General features: G+C 50.0%; 1 protein-coding gene across 3 annotated transcripts in view; it reads right to left on the bottom strand.

Moving 5' to 3' along the window:
- Positions 1–21,890, bottom strand: part of DLGAP4 (DLG associated protein 4) — a 104,713-nt gene that overhangs the window by 64,767 nt on the left and 18,056 nt on the right. For 2 of the 3 annotated variants that reach the window (XM_034786964.1, XM_034786966.1), the window contains exons 3-5: positions 21,748–21,862; positions 15,707–15,757; positions 13,802–14,048 (exon numbers count right to left, since the gene is read on the bottom strand). In XM_034786964.1, coding sequence (XP_034642855.1) covers positions 13,802–14,048; positions 15,707–15,757; positions 21,748–21,862 — 413 coding nt within the window. The remainder of the gene's footprint in view (positions 1–13,801; positions 14,049–15,706; positions 15,758–21,747; positions 21,863–21,890) is intronic. The other variant, XM_034786965.1, reaches the window with a different exon arrangement.

Genomic DNA, 21,890 nt, shown 5'->3' with positions numbered 1-21,890 from the left:
ACCGGCACCCCCTGGAAACATTGGCAGCCCATGTAGCTCCCAGAGCAGTGGTGTCATATATTCCTGGTTTGAAATTCCACTTTATATGGGGGCAGCTGCATTTTGCATTAGCTACACATTCTGAATGATGTCAAGGTGTAGCATCAAGAGAGCACATTAGAATAATTTAACCTCAAAGTAACAAAGGATGGATGATTGTGGTTAAGGTCCCTTCATGGGCAAGAAGAGGATGTATATGGCGAAGAGCACTCCTGGCTCCAGCTGACCCCTGGTGGTCCAGAAAGAAAGAACCCAGGATCTGAACAAAGGATGCAAATGGCAGACACGCTCCTTCAGTCAATGGTACTACTACAGTAAGCTTCTGCTCTTTCAGATGCTTCCCCAAACCTACTAACATTATCTCCATTTTATCCAGACTGAACTGTAGCCAGCTAATCTTCTCCAAGCCCCAAGCTCATATAGACACTGGATCATTTGTTCCACTGCACTGGCTGGGACAGGAGTGATGGAGACATAGAACAGGGTGTCATCAAGCATACTGAATACACTGCTGCCTGTATCTCCTCACTAACTCTCCCAATGTCCTCGTACATATGTTGAACAGGAGGAATGGCAAAACTGGCCATTCTGGCACCCTTCAGGGGTCATTGATGCCACAGGAGCAAATGCCCAACACTACCTTAAAACAGGAAAGAACCCAACCACTCAAGTAACTCCATCTAGACTTGCTGGTGACTACGGGTATTGAGGGCAGGACAGACAAGGAGGGTGACAAACAGATATGTCAATAAAACCTCATGATTAATAGTATCAAAGACAGTAGACAGATCTAGAAAGGACAGCATGGATTCTTGATCATCCTCCATCGTTCAAGGAGATCACCAGCCAAATCCCTGCCCTGAATAGTTTACAGTCTAAGGCCCAGATCCTCAAATGTATTTAGGCTCCTAACTTCCACTGATTTCAATGGCTGTTAGGAGCCTAAATATGTTTCTGAATCTGGACCAATGTGTAGGTAAATGTAGACAAAGAAACAGGAGAAAGGGTGAGAAACAATTACTGTTTAATTAAATCCTATTAACCTCTTGATATTCCATCCAGTCCTTAAACTTTGCCCAAACAGGCTCTTCCCAAACTTTTTCACAATGTGGAACATATGTTAATAGACTGTCTTGTGGACCCAACCCTTTACATTCACTGGTCTCTCAGATCATCTCCATGGCAACATTTCCTTACATGGAGCAGTCAGATTAGGGCAGTGTTTAATGGACGTTTAACACTTCAGGGCAGTAAGACTTGTCCTTTGTGAATAATGTTAACCCTGGAAGCCAGTGTCTGTTTTTGCTCCCCTCCCATATATTCTGTTACTCTTACCTGGAAACCCTGCAACATGTAACCAGCCGGCTCCCTGTGGATCACTGGCAAGTGCTCCATGAACCCCGGCTTGGGAACCTCTGGCCTTAATTAACTTACAGTTGACCCCAGATCTCATCCGCTTGGGCATATGGCACCTGGTTACATACACCTCACTCTACAGCCTGGCTGGGTTTGTGCCACGGTCTGTGGTGCAGGCAAATACACCCATAAGTAAGAGAGCAAGGAGGGAGAGAAGCGGCATGGCATCTGGAAGTGGGATACTGCCTGAAACTGGAGCCCACGCTCATGAGAACTGAGGCACTTGCAAGGAGGCGCCGTGCAGTCTGGGGTGGGCAGAGGGAGAGTGTCACCGCTCTACACTGACTGAGGGGCAAGACAGTTGTCACGACACACAAACCGGCTTGATGTTCAAGGCGTTTTGCAGCACATTTGGGATGGAAAAATGTGCAAAGGTAGCTTCCGAAAACAGCCCTTCCTTGGGGATTCAGTGGGGTGGATGGGGGAAGGGCGGCGGGGGGTGGGGGTGGGGTGGACAGATCACTGCAAACAAAATTGGGAGTTTGGAGGAGAAATTCTGCCAAACAAAAACTGCCTTTCCCACCCCAGCTTCACAGCCGAGACGAATTGTCACGGAGCTGCCAGCCGGGCTCAGGCGCACTGAGCTGACAGCTCCAGTGAGTGACAAAGAGCGGGGTGCCATGGTGACAACGTCCTCAGCACGACTCTTCGCCCAGAGAATCTCGCACACACACAAAAGGCTTTTTGGCTGAGGGGCCTCTTCCAAGCCCCCATTCTCCTCAAGCTGCTCCTTTCCCCACGGGTGGGGGAGGGGTTATATAATCCCAAGCTTTCTCAGGGTGAAGGGCTGAGTTCTGCTGGGGATGGCCCAGCTCCTTGCCAGTCGAGTACAGCAAGATTTCCTCACTACTCTCCTCTTTGAGAGACGGGCACAGACTTTCAGGACTCGCTCAGACCTGCATTTCCACTCGTAGCTTTTTGTGCAGGGCACACTTGATGCTGGACTTTGTGTTCACACTGGGGTCTGGATTCTGCTCACAGCTGTGGTGGTGTAAATCTAGAGCAACTCCAGTAAGAAGAATGGGGTTACTCCTGGTTTATGGTGGTGTAACTGAGAGCAGGGTCTGGCCTTTCAAGTTCTTGCATAGAGGAAAGTCTTTCTCTAGAGGAGAGACAGACAGACAGGAGAGGAAAGGAAAATGGAAGTGGCTGGGTCTTTCTGCTCACTGCTTCTCCCTCCCGTGCACCTCCATCTGAGGAGGCCTCCGTCATGGGGGGAAAATTTAGCTTAATTCTCATTTGTCTTGACAGCACCTGCAGTCACATGTGGACCTGGTTTTATGCCTTACATTAAACCCTGTGAGATGCAGCCCTGAAACATGGGGTTACAGTTAGGATTGCTGGAGTGGGAGGACAGGAATCCATAAAACAAACTTATCCAGCCCTTGCAGGAACACAACGGCTGATCAGAATCAACCCATACATAAGCCTTGCCCACCCAGGAGCAGAACTGAACCAAGAAAAACCAAACTGCCCCTTTGGGAACAGACTCACTACCCCTGGAATCTGGGACTCCTGGAACGGAGAGTTCCGCTTCGGCAGGGTCCAAGTCTGGGCCTCTAGCTGCTCCTGTCCTGGCTCTGCTACAACTGCTCCTGAGAAATAAAAATCTATGTGCTGAGGCTGGTAGGATCCTAGCAGATGGGGAAGGTCTGTTTCATCATCAAGGTAATGCCTTTGCAAAACCAGGTGATTGTCTGACTACACCCATGCCACAGTCTGACCAGGATGGCCGCGCCTATGTTCCTAGGCTGCCATGCCAGTGACCATGGTTGTGTGAGCAGCAGCTCTGCCTTGACAAGCTTGTTTACGGGAGGTCTGTCCTGTCATGGGATTCTGGCTCCACAGGTAGTCTGGTTCCCTGGACTGCCCAGGCAGGGAGTGTGTGTACTGCTTGAATTACTTGCTGTTACAATAAGTCCTTGAGAGCTCTGATTTATTTATGACTCTGATTGCACTACTCTCTGCAGAGATGAGCAAACTGGCTTTTAAAGTGAAGAGAAATCAGAGAGTCCATTGGTAACTTCCCCCACTCTACTCAGACACTTCCTATTCAAGGCAGGCATTAGCGAGATAGGATCTGTACTTTGGACATGCTTTCTGATTTCCAGCAATGGAATCATTATTGATGTGTCTGAGCTAGTATCAAAAGCCAAACAGGAAGATGGGCCCAAAGGAGAACCCTGCCTGGGACCCAGCTACTCCTTTCTGAGCTCTGCAGAGGCTCGGATCCAGACCTGACCCACACAACTTTGGATCTGAGTGTAATCCTAGCAGCTCCAGGACCTCACTATAGTTTGCCCAGGAAAACAAATCACATGTCGATTCAATTGTTTCCTGCCTATGAGGCAGGTGTAGATCCTGGAAATGCAGAATGACCCCTGGTGGAGGGATTGTTACATAGACAGGGCTCTGTCCCGCTTTTAAAATATGTAACTTGTTCTCCTTCTGAATCCTTATTGATACTCAGACAGTGACTCATCAGATGGAAAGCAACAGGAAGGCACTGAAGCAAGAGAGAGAAACAGCCCAGCGGGCGACAGAGGACAGAGCAAGGGAGAGAAAAACACATGTATGCACGGGACAGACTCACGAAGAGTAATTCCCAGTCAGCCTTATTACCCTGGGAGATGCATGCACTCTGCTCCTGCTGAATGAACTGGGAGGTACTTGCATGAATCTCCCAGTACGATCGGACTCTGTGAACTTTAGCATTTCATAGCAGGCACATTTGGTTTTCTTAGATGCCCGTAAATGCAAAGTACAATCATGGCAGTGCCATAGAAGAGAGGCCCCAAGGTGGAGAGACAGAGATGGAAATTGGGCACAGCTCAGAGGAGGGCTGCACAGTTGTGACTCCCTGATACTGGCGGCCCAGTTCTCTTGGCCCCAGTGTACAGCAGAGCAGCACGGGGGCTGCTTTACACAATGCCAGCAGGCCCATGGCCCTGAAGGGACTCTACGCAGTTGAGAAGAGGCAGAATGCAATTGCAGTGAGCTCAGGTCCCTTCCCACATGACCCCTGCAGAAGGGGGTGGCATAGGAGCTGGTAGTACTAACTGGCACCACAGTAGCTGAGGAGATCCAGTTGCTTTCCAGCTCCTTTGTACCACTAGGGCAGTGTAATGAGGCCAGCTCACAAGAGAGAATCTGGCCCAGGGGTCAGAGAGAAAGACCCATCTATCCAGAGCAGAAAGGGACACACAGACAGAGAGGAATATGCATGAGAGCAGAGGTAGAATTACATGAGGTAATTGCAGAAACCACAAACATGCCCATAAAGGGTGTGCGCAGCACCTTGGACCAGCCACCTCCCAAATAGTGCAGAATGGTGCAGGCACAAGCAGCCCAGTGCTCACGGCTGTTAGAAGGTGAAAGGGAAGACAGCTTGTACCACCATCTAGGAGACCAGTTCAAGGGACACAGCAGCAACATGGAACATAATGAGCTGGAACCAGGCCAGCCTGTGACCAGCAGCAGGGAGTGGTGAATAGCAGGCTCGGAATCCATCCCTGCTGGTAACTGCATTGGTCAGGAGGCAGCATGGCCTAGTGGTAGCAGTCAGGAAGAGATTGAGAGCAGCTCAACAGCACAGTGAGCTGCATCAAAGTGACATGTAAGTGCAACTTATGTGTACTGCAACTGTGAGCCTGGCAAAACAGCCATAAAGGCTACTCTATCTCCAGGCGTGTCAGCCCTGGAGACCTCCCGGAGTCTCCATAAGAATGGCCACATTCACAATGTTTCATCTAGCCCAGCATCCCATCTCTGACAGGAGCCAGTGCCAGGTGCTTCAGAGGGAATGAACAGCACAGGGCAATTTATCCATGATCCATCCCCTGTCATCCAGGCCTAGCTTCTCACAGTTAGAGGCTTAGGGACATCTAGAGCATGGTGTTATGTCCCTGATTGTCCTGGCTAATAGCCATTGATGGACCCACCCATCCTCTATGAACTTACCTTGTTCGTTTTTGAACCCAGTTATACTTTTGACCTTCACAACATCCCCTGGCAATGAGTTCCACAGGTTGACTGTGCGTTGTGTGAAGAAGTACTTTTTTTGTGTTTGTTTTAAACCTGCTGTCTATTCATTTCATTGGGTGACCTCTAAGTCTAGTGCTATGTGAAGGGGTAAATAACACTTCCTTATTCACTTTCTCCACACCAGTCATGATTTTATAGACCTCTATCATATCCCCCCTTAGTCATCTCTTTTCTAAGCAGAACAGTCCCAGTCTTTTTAATTTCTCATCATATAGAAGGCCCTGGGATGTTATATCTACTGCCTGGGCCTCTGATCCCCCTGTGGCTTCCACTGTCCAGGGGCACCAGGCTCCCATAGTTATAGCATCTAACGTAAAGTGTCCCCAGCTACTTCATTTCCATCCTGTCTGCAATGCACACACTGCTGGGGCAAACATGCAGTGCTGGCCTGGATCCTGTGGCCACAACCACTTTTCCATGCGTGTGCCCCTTCTGTGGGCAGCTACCGTGCATATTGCACTGATACTGTCTGTGCCCGGGGGTGCAATGCAGCGTCCCTTGTTGTCTGCAACTTGTTACCATTTGCAGAGGATTCTGTGTAAGATACACATTTTTCCCCCTACTACTCCAGGCCATGTACCAGCCAGGATGCTGGGGTCCCAGAAACACCCACACATACACAGAGCACCAAGGAGGAAACATTCCCAAATAGAGGTCCTGGCCACGCTAAGGTTGAAACCGTGATAGCAAAGTGCATTTCGAACTTGGTTTCACTGACCTGGGGGGGACAGAGTTTTTTTTGTTGATGGCTGAAAACGCCATTTTAACTATGGAACAGAACAATGCTATTGACTTCCTGGGGAAAGGGAGTGTCTAGAGCACAGTTATTGCTAGCCTAGTTTCCACCATAGTAGGGAAAGGGCACGAGAGAGAAAAAATATACATAAAAATACACATAGATCCCATTCTCCTACATCCACAGCATGGAACATACAGATCTCTCTGTGTCCCTTATACACACACAGCATGGAACATAAATTGCTCTCTCTCTCTCTCTCACACACACACACAAAACCTAATCCCTTTCTGCTGGTATGCCAGAGAAAGCTATTTCTGGAACGTGAAATCTAGGTCAACAAGAAGAAGAAAATCTGAAGGGAAAAATAATTTCTCCTTTTGAAGGCTGGCCTGGGTCAGCTCTGGTTGATACATGAGTAGTAATGGGGCTGCTATGGTCTCTGCTCCTGCGGTTCAGTCTTTCGCCTACAGCCTCTGAACTGTGCTCTCTGATGAGTTTGCTCAGTACAGCTGCTTTTCAGTTTTGATTCCTCAAATGCAAGGGATGAGGGGACCCCATTATACACCCAGACAGGCCAGGAAGGGAAGATCCCTCAATTCTGCCTCCTGTCACCTCCTGGATGCTTAGCAGGCCCCTACATAGCCCAGTGCCTCTGGAGCAGGGTCCCAAGCACAGACGGATGGGATCACATCTTCATGTGGACCTGGGATGACCAGCAGTGGGTCCAGGAAGGAACTTTCACATGAAGAAAGCTACGTTTCTGGAGCTTTATGAGAGCTTGCTCAGAGCCCCCAGCGTCATGACACACGCGTGAGGGTGGCCTGGCCCATTCAGAAGCGTGTTGCTATAACAATCTCTGGAAGCTGATTACCCTAAACTGCTACAGATCCATTGCTAACCAGTTAGGTGCTGGAAAGTCGACTGTGGGTAAAGTGGTGGCGGAGGTTTTGGAGGCATTCAGGCATGTGATTTACCCAGAGGTGACTGGTATAATCAATATCCTTGAAGTAACTGCTGGTTTTGAGAGAATGGGGTTTCCAAGCTGTGCCAGGCCCATTGTTGTCAGGTGCCTATCACTTGCCCTTCTCAAGGAGCACATACACCACAAAGGGCACTACTCCGTTAGCACGCAGGCTCTGGTGGACCATAGAGGACGATTTACGGACACCAGGATGGGCTATACTGGAAAAGTTCATGATGCCAGGGTTTCCCGCCAGTCGGGAGTCTACCTTCATGGACCAAGCCAGGACATTATTCCCACCAAATGATGTTGCCATAAATAGAATTATCTCACTGTTATTCTAGGAGACCCCTCCTTTTGGCTAGGCTTTCAAGCTGTAACCCAGAAGGCCTGGCAAAAGCAGGTTTAATTACTCTCAGTAGGTGTATTTGCCATAGTCCGTCGGTGGCTTTTACTCCTGTGGCAGGACGGCTGAAGGCATGTGTGTTTCCTTTTTGTCACAGGGCTGGGAGTTCTGAGAGCGGGCAGGTGGGAAGTTCCCTTTGTCCATGGTCTTTGTGCTGTTTCAGGTGTTTGATGAGGAGATGGAGTTCGTGGAGCTGGGAATCTCACCTTGTCAGGTAACTGTCAAAGAAAATCTTCCTCCGCCCCCCGGACAGAAACATTGGGCAGCCCTCTCTGAACATGGCTCTCTCTGCTGTTCAGCAGAGGAATATTGGGCATGCAGTTGCCCAGCTTTGCTTCTAATGAAAGGGAACTAGGGCGGGGATGAGAGGGAGCCCTTTGTTACAGCAAAGGCTCCAGAATGCCTGTCGCAATTAGCTGAATAGCTTTCACCAGGGCTTTGTTCGGCTCACGCTTTGCAAGGCACAGAGACTCTGTTTGAGGCTAGATCAAGGGCAGCTCATCCTCTGTTTTGCTAGCTGTGAAATGTGAGCTAATTGCCATGTAATGTGCAACTGACACATGCATTTGCAGGAGGAGCGGGAGTGGTACGGCTGATCAAAGGTGTGATGGCTGCCAAACCTCACCCCCAACACACACACACACACACCCATGCACACACCTACCCAACAGCTGGAAAGCTGCGAGTACTCCATGAAATCAGGAAGGAGGGAGGGCACGCAGGCTTTAATCAGCTGGGGCCTGAGTCTCAGTGATGCTGTTTAATTTTAAAGCTTGGCTCCCCCACATCACTTCTATTCCCTGATCTCCCTCTTTCCCAAATCACCCCGAATCACAGAACCAAGGGCCTCGAGCCAGAGGTTTGAGTGCATGGGCGTCTTCATAGCCATCCCTGATACAGCTCTGCTGATGTACACAACACTTCACAGCACACCCATACAGGCAGGAGGCCTGCTTCTCCTCCCACCTACACTGATGCAAAGCAGGACCATTCCTGGACTCAAATCAGTGTCACACTGGCCCAAGTGAGAGGAGATTTAGGCTCACTCAAACAGTCTAACTCAGCCCAGCAGTGTACACAGATGACAGGTAAGGCTGGCTCAGCATGGTGTAGACACTGTGCCTGACTCTGAATCCTACACACTAGTTTTAGGCACTGATTTAGATCGATACAACCAGGTTAAGAGGAACCTGTCCACAGCGGCGGCTCCAGGCAGCAGCACAGCAAGCTCGCGCCTGGGGCAGCAAGCTGCGGGGGGCGGCCTGCCGGTCGCTGTGAGGGCGGCAGTGTGGCTGCCTTCAGCAGCACGCCTATGGGAGGTCCTCCCGCAGGCATGCCACCTCGACGTGACCAGCGGACCATCCACAGGGGCGCCGCCGAAAGCCGCCTGACTGCTGTGCTTGGGGCAGCAAAAAACATAGAGCCGCCCCTGCCTGTGCAAGGCTCTAGGTGCCTCTGCCAGCAGACATAGAAACAAAGCCAATTAATCCAGGGGACCCAGTGCAAACCCTACCACTGGGAAGCACTGCTGTAATGCCCCACAGATGTCAGTGGAGTTAGTCCTGATATACCGCAGTGCTGAGACCAGCGTCAGGCTTGCTCTGGGGGAGGAGATGGGTGTTGACGGGTTTGAAGGAGGAGAGGCAGCAGGCTGGGCTCACAGGGAGCGGCAAGCTCTGGGCATACAGGGGGGGCATGAGAGAAGGTGGGAAGCTGAGAGGGCGATAATGAAAGGGGAACAATCAGGAGAGCGGATGCAGAGACAAGCAGGGCTGGGGGAGGGGTGCAGGCAGGACTGGAGATGTGCAGGGCCTGGAAGGGGAGCATGCGGCGTGGGAAGCCAAGCAGCCCCATAACCTTCCTCTGTTTATCCCACCCTCCCTCTATTCCCCCATCCCTGTTATCTCTTCCAGGGCCCTGTCTCACCTTGATCGGTATTGCCTGTAATCTCTTCGGAGCAGGGACTGTGTCATTATTTGCTAGGGGAAGTGTTGCATGCAGCTGCGGAGCGATAGACAAGGGAAGAAGAGAAGCAGGAAAGGGTCGATGCGCATGTCTCCCTGGGCTAGTGGGCCTGGCAGCAGCCAGCCTCGCCCATCACCAATGTTACTAGGCTGCCCTTCAAGTTCCTCATTAGCAGAAGGGATTGTTGCTGCCTCTCTGTGTTACCATAGTTTGGCATATGTTAATGGAGGGGTCTGGCATTGCTGGCTGTTCTTAGTGTTACTGCAGGATCCCGGGGCTGGAATTACTGTATGCTCCTGCATGGTCCCAGCACTGCTGTAGGTTCCTGGCAATATTGCAATCTTCTGGGTGCTCCTGCATGCTACAGGACCCTGGCTGGCATGACTGCAGGCCTCGGGGATTGCCACGTCCCAAGTGCCAGTGCTAGGCCCTCTGGTTACTTCAGGCTCCTGATCCTGCTGTATATGGTCAGGTGCTGTTAGCATCTAGGAATTTCATTCCCTATCCTGGGTTCTCAAAACTCTTCCTTGCATGCCCAGAGCATGTGCTGTGGCCAGCACTTGGGAGGACCGGAACTAGCATCCCAGCACAGCCCACTCTCTCCTTTCTGCAAGACCGAGCAGTGGCTGTTGCTATTTCCCACTGCCAAAGCGACAAGCCAAATCTAGAAACTGAAAAGCCACAAAATCCGGAGCTTCTGTCTGCAGACCACGCCGCTGTCTGCCATCCCAAACATCGTGACGCACCATGAACTTTGCAAGGCAATGGAGAATGACAACAGCAAGTGTGCTGGGGGGTGGGGGTGGAGGGGCAAAGGAACCATTCAGACCCAAACGGACTGTACTCTCCAGTTACCCAGGAACAGCTGAGAGACACAACTGAGATGCCATCGCGTCAAGGGATTTAAAGATATACACACACTTTTGGGTGTTCCGAAGGAAGTTGAGATAAAGGTACAAACTAACCCCTACTACCCTCAACCCCCTTGCAAACTAAAACTTGACATTGGTACACACACAGGTGTAGCTACAGCCTATCTCTGTGGCCACGCTGCCTTGAGGAGTGCTCGTCATAAGCTAAAAGCGTCAAGATCAGTTACAATCGGAATGGGAGATCTCCTAGCTATACCTAGCAGCTGGTGGTCTGTCATGCAATAAGCATCCTTCCCACAGAGTCAGTACTGAATGAATCATCATTCCCCAGCGTGGTGCTGGCGGGACTGACTGACAGGCAGGCTGCCTTTTGGATGAGATGTAAAACTGATGCCCTGGTCACTTCCACCTCACCTTGGTAAGGCGCCCATCACCCCAGAATCGAAGAGCACTCGTAATCATTAAACATGCCATTACACTTTTTGCAAGACTGTGCTTCCCGCTGATCTGGCCCAATTCCAACTTGGCTCATAGCATTCCACCTACCTAAATTCCCACTGTGTTTTCAACTGCCTAGAATGTTCCTCACTTCTTGCCCTGCATTATTGGTTTCAGTATTCTTCACTTCCTGTCCTAAATTGTCCCAAAGAGTTGCTGTGCAGTGTTAACAGCTGCTGGGTCTCACCTCAGAGGTGGCTGCCTTTCAGTGATAAGTGAGGCCATTCCTGTATGTAAAATATACCAAGCCCTTTGGGAGGAAAATTGCCATCCAAGTGCAGCACAGTCTGAGCATCACAGTCACCTCCTGTGGACTGCCCGACAACAGAACCATTATTATTACAATCTTCCTGGAATACCTGAGAATTGCCTTTTGCTAATCACATCCCAGATCAGAAGTATGTCAGGTCTCTCACTTATGCCAGGGTAATGGAGCTACTCCTGATTTACACCAAATATACTCATAATTATAGGAACGGGTCTGTCTGGAACCAGTAATGCTGCATCCAAGAGCAGTAAAGATGAGCAGGGGAATCTGGATCTGAACGTATTATTTGCTAAGTGACGATGAGGAGCCAAATTCGCAGGGCATTGGGAGTCTGAAGTTTGGGTTGCTTCATTGTTGCCTTGAAGTTTGGAGTTAGATCTGGCTCCCATCTGACCCCAAATTCAGGGATGTTTGGATCTGGGGCTTTGGTTCCAGCCCATCATTACTGGATAATATATAAAATAACACTGAGTATGTAGGATGTCTATAGGCAAAGTACACCACAGACATGAAGGAACTGGTGCCTGTTCAGCCAATAGATAAATTCCCTGCTGTCTGGTGGTTAAAGTGACTTTGAAAGAGGACTAACAAGCCTCAAAGGTACATAAGGCCCTAACTTCCATTGATCTGGGCCTAAGCTATCACCAGCCACATCCACCTCTCTTCCTCTAATCTTTCACCTGCTTCTTCACTCTGCCAGCTCCCCACAGCCTGAGATATGCAAAATGTTCACAACAAACTGGGAAGTTTGCCTGCATTTAGTCTACTAGACTCATAGAATTCAAGGCCAGAAGGGACCAATATGATCATCTAGTTCTAGTCTGACCTTCAGCACATTGCAGGCCACAGAACCTCACCCACCCACTCCCGCAATAGATCCCTGACTTCTGTCTGAGTCACTGAAATCCTCAAATAATGATTTAAAGACTTCATATTACAGGGACTCTGCCAGTTACATTAGTTTGGGTTGTGTTGCAAACCCTGCCCAGGCCTGCCAACTTCAAGGCCCTGAGCCCAGCAAACGCGGACTGGTTCATGTCTCTGCATAGGAATTCAAAGCTGCACTCGGAGGTTCCAGGGCTTGTTTGGCTTGAAATTCAGAGTGAGACTCAGAGGGTGCAAAGGCAGGTGATTCAAAACCTGCTGTTCCCACCATCTCCCTGTGAAGTGGAACCAATGAGTTTTGCAGGGCTCTCTAATGGTCTTTGTAAAAGAAGGTCAATTAATCTCAGGCCAGGGCATCGTGGGTAAGTGTCCACACCACAAAAGCCATCCTCATCTCCAATTAGTGCCAATGGGCCCCCTTGTCAGGAATGCCCTGGCTTGAATGGACCATGGAAGCTGAGCTTCCCGCCATCACTAAAGATGGTCCTTCAGGGATCATAGCTGGGGCCCATTGGTGGAGTAACGTGAGGGACGCTTTCATTGCTGCTGCCCGATCTGTTGATGGATGAATACGGGGCCTGTCTGCAGGGCTGTCACTCTTTCACCTTTCACTAGCACCATATTCACAGGAAACACTTTAACAGAGCCCCAAGTGTGACTCACACAGAGCTCCTATGGGGAGACCCCACAGGGGTTACCATGTTAGTAACAAATGCCACCTCTGTTCCTTTATCACCCAGGAAATGGGGGTCAAACCTTCTAACCTCCACCCCCTCCATTATCCACATGCTTCTGCATCTTGTTTAAATGCCAGTTCCTTGTAGCCATAAGACCAGCTGAGATCTCATCCCCTTGGGAAAACAGACGCCCAGGGCAAAATCACTCTCACACTCTTAGTTCTCAAGGTGAATGCTCTGAGCACCAAGCTGGCTCCATGAATGACAGTCGGGCACACGGGAGAGAGGAGGAGGAGGGAGATAAGGATGATGAAGGATTTAACTGGCTAGCTAGTGTATCCCAACTTGATCCATATACCAAGACATATTAGGGAATGGACCCCTCTCTCTGGTTTCAGAGTCCCCTGCAAAATGGGGGTCATCCATGAAGCTCAGGTACAAGCGTCCCCAGTTATCAGCAGCGCTTGGAACATCTCTAACTTCAGCTCCTGTATCAATGGGCTCCACAACCTCTGTCAATGGCAGGCAATTTCCCTGCGGTCCCTGGCTTAGTACAGCTGCTACTGGCTCAGCCAGAGCCTCACACGGAACAGCTGCTTCCTATGGCCCCAGTTCAATTCCCAGCTGGTGTACAGCGCATGAGGCAAACTCAGCAAGTCTAGCTGTCACGGCAAAGGCTCTGTTAGGTGGGTAAGGCCACATCGCTGTCTGGACACCTGTCGATGTAGACAGCTCAGCTGCACCAGACAAGAACATCTGGGCTGTACCTAGCACACCCAGCAGCATTAAAGTAACTGACCCCAGACCCGAAAGCTCCGTATCCATTTTAACGCAGCCCCAAATAGCTAACTTTGTGCTGCCCAAAGGGGCAACGTTCCAGTAGAGTGTCAGCCCCCAGGGTCTCTGATTTCAGACAATAGCTGTTCTTGGCCCTGCAGCTCCCGTCTCATTCAGAGCCTGCTTCCCCAATCCCAAGTCCCAGTGCCAAGGCTTCTCTGCCACCCCAGACCCCTCCACCCCGGGGCACTTACTGCTGTTGCTGGGGAGCGTCCTGCTGCCGCTGATGCTGCTGGCGGGAGGCGGCGAGATGGATCGGATGGAGGCCGTGTCTTCTTCCTGGGAGCAGCCTGCCTGGATGGCTCGGAGGTAGCTGTGGCTCCGGGAGCGGAAGTAGCTGGGCAGAGGCAGGTCTAGCACCTCCACAGCAGCTGATTCGGCTTCACTGTAGGCTGATTCACACACTGTCTCGTACTGGTCACTCAGCTCTGCCTCCCTTGTCTGCAGGGGAAGAGAGGCAGGGTCAGCTGCCTTCCTATTCAGAACCCGCTCCCTCCCCTCTACTACCTGTAACAACCCTGTCTTGCCGAGTGCATAGCTCTATCAGGGCAGTTTTTATCAAGGTGTGGTGTTTATAATTTTATCTGTAGCAAGGCAGCATGGGGGAGTGGTCAGAGCCAGCGGGGGGACAGGTTCTAAGCCAAAATCTTCCATTCACTGGGATTTTTGGCCTGACACAAGTCACCTATTTGCCTATCTTGCTGGGGTGTTGTGAGACTTAACTCACTGGCCTCTGCAAAGTGATTTGAGATCCTCAGTGGAAGGTCCCAGGGAAGTTCCACGCATTACAAATTATTGTACAGCACCCTGAGTGGCTCAGCAGGGGCATGAAAGGGGTGGGTTACAATTAAATTCCTTGATCAGTGCTCAAAAACCTGCCGAGGTCCCTACCAATGTGCCCTGGGGCGGGGGGGGGGGAGTCCCACATCCAGTGATCAGTTTGATCCTGCACCCCTGAGTACCCCTGTAGTGAAGAACTCAGCCCAGTTGGGCCATCAATGGCTAAATGAATAGCTGTGAATAGTCAGGTAAAAGGTGGGGACCTGGAGACCAGGCAGTGCAACCTCTCTGAAGGCTGCTCCATTCTCTGCTTCCCATTTCATCACCCCGGCTCTATGCCAGCTGCCCCTGCTTCCTGTATGCCCTGGGCCCATCCCAGGCCGGCATTATCTTGCCCTACAAGCAGAGAATCATGTCAGATTTTAACTAAGGCGGGGTTCAGATGAAATAAGAGCTGGACTGAAATTAATAAACATACCAATAAATACAGATAAATGATTAGTCAACAAGGTGTTCTGGTCTAACTGCAAGAATAATAGTTCTCTCTCTCTTAGCCCCACCCCTGTAATTTACCTCCACGCCCAACTGTCTATTCTTTCTCACCCTTTTTCCAATGTCTCCTGGGAGTTAGTCAAAGTGCCCCCTTCCCTGATCTCCAGGGGTCTGATCAACCCTCACTGGAGCCCCACTGACCGCAGTGGGTACTGGATCAGAAAGGTTGCGTGGGAGATGAGGCTCTGGGGTGTTCTCACACCTACACTCAGGCACACCCATTCCCTCTCTCACACATACACTCGTCTCGTCTTTCACATGCACAGACATACGTTCCAAAGTACACATGCAATCTCATGGATGCTGCTTGGCTCCCATCTTAGCTCCAAAGCAAGCTGGGCTGGGAAGATCCATGCTGGAGTTTTGAATGCTGGTCATTTTGGCTCTGCCAAATCCAGGACACTGGGATCAGGCAAGCACCAGACAATCCGTATCCCAAAGTTTTTATCGTGTCAAACGACTGGCTAAAGGGTTGTGACCAAGAAACACAAAGAGACTTTCTCTGAAGATGCATTAGTGGCTTCAGTGTAGCAAAGAATTCACTCCCTGTCCGGATACCAGAGGCTTCTCTAGGACATTTCTTGTGTCTCTCCCCCACAACATTTCTCTCCCCCTCCCTACAGGCCACTCCCTGATACAGTTTCTTATGACTTGCTGCACCCTCAGACACATGGCCTTTATTAAACGGGTCCAGGGGGAGACAGCCATAGAAGGCAACAGAAAAAACATCCACAGGGGGCGACAGGAAAATGTCAGAGGGACGGTACCTGCTCTCCGTGTGTAAATATCTGTGGGATAAATGAGGACTGTCCAAATATCTGGAAGAAAGAGTTGGAGAAGGTTAAAGCACAAGACCCGGGGCCTTGTTAAACACAGTCATTCCACAGGAACTGCAGACAGTGGGGGACAAACAGATGTTCCCCCCCAGAACTGCAGCTGCTACCCTCTCTGCTGCCACCTTTCTGGAGATCCCTTGAAGTGTCAGAATAGCAGAAACTGCCTCCTCCTTGCTGGCCGCTAAGATGGCTGCACAAATACAACAAGACAAAGCTCCACAGGACTCTTTCAGGCCACAGAGAAGCTGCTGGACACATTTAGTCTATCATAATACACAGGTGCAAATGCTGAAGGCTCAACAACTACCAGTGACTGTAACGAATGGGACAAAATCCCAGCAGACAACCTGCACCAACAGGCCAGTATCCACAGGAACTCTCTGAGCACAGGAGTAGAATCAGGACCATTCCCACAGCTGATTGCAACACATGCATGAAGGCTCATTTTCTGGCACCAGCTCAGCCAACGCTTCATATTCTCCTTTCATCCCAAAGCTCTGCCAGATGCAAATCAGCAATCAGATGAGGAGACACTCCATTATTACTAAGCTGCGCCTGCCCCAGCATTCGCAGCCCATCTCCTGCCTTTGCTCTGGCATCAGCTTGGTTCCACTGGTGCTAGCAAGAGTGGGAGCGCTGGTGTAGACAGGGAGAAGGTATTTTAATCAGGTCATCACCTAATCCTGCTCAGAACAAAGCTAGACAACAGCCTGAGCCTGGTCTATGCCCATACTACCACCATTGAACCAGTGTTACCACCGCATGGCCTTGCCTGCACTAATCCCCCATATTTCAACAACGGAGCCATGACACAACCGATCCTAGTCAAAGACAAACAGTATTTGCTTCACCTTAAAAAGACAACACGCTGCCTGCTGGAGTGAATGCTGCAAAGACACAAAATGCTGGTTCCTCTATTCTAGTCTATTCGTATGTTGTGCCCATTACCACAGGATCTGAGACCCTACCCAGGATATTGTCTCCAGCAGATACCTTACGACAAGACATGGATCCAAGATGCATCATTGTGAGAATCTAGATTCAGAATCTCCCTAAAGTTAAGAGGGGTCAGATCTGGGGCTTTGGTTTGGCCCGTTAAACAGATGGGGTCAGCTGCAAAATGTGGATGTTCAGAATTTGGAAAGATTCAGGCCTGGATCACTTTCAAATCACAACTTGGCTGTTGGTACCCATAGCTATAAAGGGCTGAACCAAAAACCAAAATCTGAAGAGCCTCAGACTTTAGGGAAGTTTGGCTATATATCCAAATCTACATAAAACTCGGTGACTTGGGCTCATCTCTGTTGGCTAGGTGGCAGCCTTGCAAATCAGCACGACATGAGAGACACTGGAATGGAGAGAAACCATTGTCCGCTTCACTGGACAAAGTATGAAAGATGCTTTGGGGAGCTCTTAGAAATGGCCAAAGTGAGGAAGAAAAACCGTGCCCAACTTTGGGAGGACAACAGGCAACGTCACAAACAGCCTCACAACCTGCCACCGAATCACACATGGACAGACACACCAGATGGACAGGCTGGGACAAGTCCTGCATTAGCATCAGTGCTTGCTGTGACTTGGGGCGTGGGTCAATGGTCTACAGAACCCCATCACTGCTGCAAAACCTGTCTCAAGTTCGGAGGGACAAAGTCAGCCCTTGTTTAGGCAGGTGGAAGTCCAGTGAAGCAACAGAATTACACCAGGGCTGAGTTTGATCAAGACACTAGGCGTGTTCCCTTTGGTAACATTGGTATCCTTTGTCATGCCAATAAAGCTATTGAAATGGAAGTGAATGTTGTATACTGGGATCTCCCAGCACATCTCAGAGATCTTTCAGACTTAGTGTCTGGATCAACTCCTAGTGAAGTCCAGGTAAACTCTCCCATTTACTTAATTGGGAGCTGGATTGAGATTTTAGACAGTAACCTTAGTCTGGGGTTGAGCACACGCTAAGAATTCCCTCTGCCCTACACCCAGCTATTCCCACTAGAGATCTGGGCTCAGACACAGGGTATGGCTATACTGGAGTTGGAAGGTGCAGTCTCCAACTCAGAACCATAGAAGTGTAGGATTGGAATGTCATCTAGTCCAGTCCCCTGCACTCAAGGCAGGACTACGTAATAGCTAGACAATTCTGATGGGTGTTTGTCTAACCTGTTCTTAAAAACCTCCAATGACAGAGATTCTACAGCCTCCTTAGGCAATTTGTTCTAGTGCTTAACTACCCCGACACTGAAGATTTTCCTAATGTCCAACCTAAACCTCCCTTGCTGCAATTAAAGCCCACTGCTTCTTGTCCTATCCCCAGAAGTTCTCCCTCCTCCTTGTAATAACCTTTTACGTACTTGAAAACGGTTATCATGTCCTCCCTTCAGTCTTCTCTTCTCAAGACTAAACAAACCCAATTTTTTCAATCTTCCCTCATAGGTCATGTTTTTTAGACCTTTAATCATTTTTGTTTCTCTTCTCTGGATTTTCTCCAATTTGTCCACATCTTTCCTGAAATGTGGCGCCCAGAACTGGACACAGTACTCCAGTTATCAGCATGGAGTAGAGCAGAAGAATTAATTCTCGTGTCTTGCTTACAATACTCCTGCTAATACATCCCAGAATGATGTTTGGGTTTTTTTGCAACAGTGTTATACTGTTGACTCATATTTAGCTTGTGATCCACTATGACCCCCAGATCCCTTTCCGCAATACTCCTTCCTAGGCAGTCATTTCCCATTTTGTATGTGTGCAACTGATCTCCTAAGTGTAGTATTTTGCATTTGTCCTTATTGAATTTCATCCTATTCACTTCAGACCATTTCTCCAGTTTGTCCAGACCATTTTGAATTTTCTTTCAAAGCACTTGCAACCCCTCCCAGCTTGGTATTGTCTGCACACTTTAGAAGTGTACTCTCTATGCCATTATCCAAATCATTGATGAAGATATTGAACAGACATATCCCTGCTAGCTCTGATCAAGCTAGGCCAATAAAAATAGCCGCAGCGGCATAAGTGGCAGGAGAGGCGAGCTGCCACAAGGGCAAACCTGTCCAAGACACTATGTATGTACTCGGAGTGGCTAGCCCCTCCCACCGCTCACCCTACCATGGCTGTACTTGTTTTTTTAAGGCGCAAGCTCAATCAGAGCTAATGTAGAGATGTCTGACATCCCCAGAGATTAGTTCACATATGAAATGAATGTGCTGGTCCCTAGCTAAGTGTCTGGATAGCAAAACACACAGCACGTTGTTGGTGATCTACAAAGAATAATAATTAACTGTAATAAATACTCCCTGGCGGATAACGTTTGGCCTCTATTTAGCATCTTTCCTTGAGGATCTCAAGTTGCTTTACAAAGATCTATCCCCATTTTACAGATGGAGAAACTGAGTGGTAAAGGAACTACAATCCCAAATCCAAACACCTGGATTGGAGTGTTAAACTTTAGAGTATTGGCCTGTCTTGCTCTCTGGCGCTCACTAGTGGCTGGGAACAGAACTCTGATTTCTTGATGTCCAGCCCCAGGCTCAAATCACTACACCAGGCTGCCTTCACCCAGCACGTGCTATGGCAAACTTGGCAGTGTGTGAGCAGGGCAGGTTCAGGAACAGCATGATGTGTGTGTGTCTGTGTGTGCACCCGTGTAGAGAGACACGGTCTGCTGTGACTGATGGAGGCCTGGTCTGACTGGGTAAAACAGTCAGGAAAAGGCTAAGGGCTACCTGCCTGTCTAATCTCCAGCAAAGGATTTAAGGGAAGGGCGTGTCCTCTTTCTAAGGGCTGAGATAATGAGTTGTGCCCTCTGGCGAGGGCCTGAAACAGACAGGCCAGATCTACACCACACACTTGGCTATAGCTAAATCGCTCAGGGGTGTGAAAAATCCACCACCCGAACAACGTAGTTCTAGTGACCGTAACTCTCCATGTAGACAGAGCTGTGTAGGTGGGAGAGTTTCTCTCGCTGACATACCTACCACCTCTCCCGGAGGTGACGTTATGGAGCTGACGGAAGAGCTCTCTCCCCTCCGTTTAGAGCATCTTCAACCTAAGCGCGACAGTGGCGTAGCTGCATCAGTGCAGCTGCGCCGATGTAAGTTGGCACTGTAGCCCTGTCCTTAGGCAGAGCACTTACTCTTTCCTGGGCTGGTGAGGGAGCCCACCAATTTAGACCTGGCCTGCACACAAAGTCGCACCAGTTCCAGGGTTCCATGGTGTGCTCAAGGACACCTCGTTAGGCCTCAGGCCTCCAGCCATCCCCTCTCTGTGGGTGGCGACCCACGTCCCTCTCCCTTCAGACTGGGACTTTAGGCTTGCAGTGCCCCTGCAATTCACTGTGCTTATTCCAGCAGGTCTAACCTTGGTCCAGCGGCTGCCGCTCACTCTCCCCCAGGGACAATGACAATGGGTCCCAGCTTTCACAAAGCACAGTACATTTATTTTAGGACAAAAGCATTACAGAGAAAACAGAGAATAAAACAACAGACAGTCTACACGCATGCTGTGCTTACCAGGGGATACCCATCTTCCACAGGGAGACCCTAGGAGGTTTCCAGTTTTTCAAACCCTTCCAGCAGGGGGTTACCCTCCTGGTTACAATCTCATGCCAGTTTGTGGCTCAGAGAGAGCCCCCCACCCCCAGTCAGTTCAGGCTGGCCCTTTTCATCACAAGCTTTCTCTTTGTCTCCTGGTCCTTTTGAACCCAGTCCGAACCAGTCTCTGTAGTTCCCCCGGTCAGTGATACTTCCGAGGAGAGGGAACAGCTCCAAAGATTTGCAGTAATTAACCCCCACTGATTTTGGTTCCTGGAGGATGTTTGGTAGCCCTCACCAATAGAGCTAGAATACAACACCTAGCTCCCAAAGATACAGATGCCATTTCCAGATACAAAAGTTTATTACTAATCCTGGTGGCTATGGCATCTGGCACATCTCACTAGAATAGAAGTTTCCTTGCTTCCAAGGTCTCGCATTTCTCACAGCATCATCTGAGGCTAGGTCTACACTGGGGGGTGGGGTCAAGCTAAGATACGCAACTTCAGCTACGCGAATAGTGTAGCTGAAGTCGGCGTATCTTAGGTCAATTTACCTGGCCATGAGGACGGCGGCGTGTCGACGGCTGCCGCTCCCCAGTCGACTCCGCTTCCGCCTCTCGCCAAGCTGGAGTTCCGGAGTCGATGGCAGAGCAATTGGGGATCGATTTTATCGCGTCTACACTAGATGTGATAAATGGATCCCTGATAGATCGATCACTACCCACCAATCCGGTGGGTAGTGTAGACGTACCCTGAGTTAAAGCCATGCAGTGCTGTGTGCAGACACTCTTACATCTGTGTAAACTGGGCTCACTTCGGCGTAGGTTGCACCTGTTAATTTGCAAGCTAAGTGGATATAAACCAGGTTTAAAGTGCTGCAGAGTGTTCCCACACAAAGCAGCACTGGTTTAATTCAATTGCTGCAACATCACATCTTTAGCTAAACCAGTGCAACTCTGTGTGTAGACAAGCCCTCAGTTGAATTGGCAGAGATCTGCAGATGCCAAGGCCTAGGGCAGCAGCAGGTTTGGTATTTCATCATTAATGTCCATTTGCAGGGCTGTGGTGGGCCCCAGGACTGAAATCCCAGTGGGTAGCGCCGGGTCTGAATTCAGTGGCATTGGCAAGCTGTGTGGAGGCCCAGGACTGGAACGAGGGGGCTATTATAGATCAGGATTCCAGTGCATTAGCAGAGCTGTTTGCTGGCCTAGCAGGGAGTTACATGCCTGAATTTGGGTGCGCTGGCAATGCTGAAAGAGAGTAGCTTCCCATCAGCTGCATGCGCCCTGCTTGGTTTTGTGGCACAAAGGAAAATCCCTTCCCACCACCCACTCTACTGTCTTCTTCCGCCTACCAATCCCCTTCCTCTTCCTCTGGGAACACCCCTACCTGCGTCCTGCCCGCCCTGCTGCGGCTGGCTCTGGGTGGAACTGATGCTGCTCACGCTCACCTGGCTGATGCAGCTGGACTCATCCATGTTGTCAGTGAGCTGGTTGTATTCTTCCTCCCAGCTTGGGAACTTTGGAGGTAAGAGGATCTCGACGGAGTCCAGGCGGTCCAGGCTCCTGCGGGGCAAAGGGAGAGAGAGACTGA

Source organism: Trachemys scripta, chromosome 12, assembly GCF_013100865.1.
Source record: "Trachemys scripta elegans isolate TJP31775 chromosome 12, CAS_Tse_1.0, whole genome shotgun sequence".
In the NCBI taxonomy this organism is placed as follows: domain Eukaryota; kingdom Metazoa; phylum Chordata; order Testudines; family Emydidae; genus Trachemys; species Trachemys scripta.
This window is presented reverse-complemented; position numbering and strand designations above follow the sequence as displayed.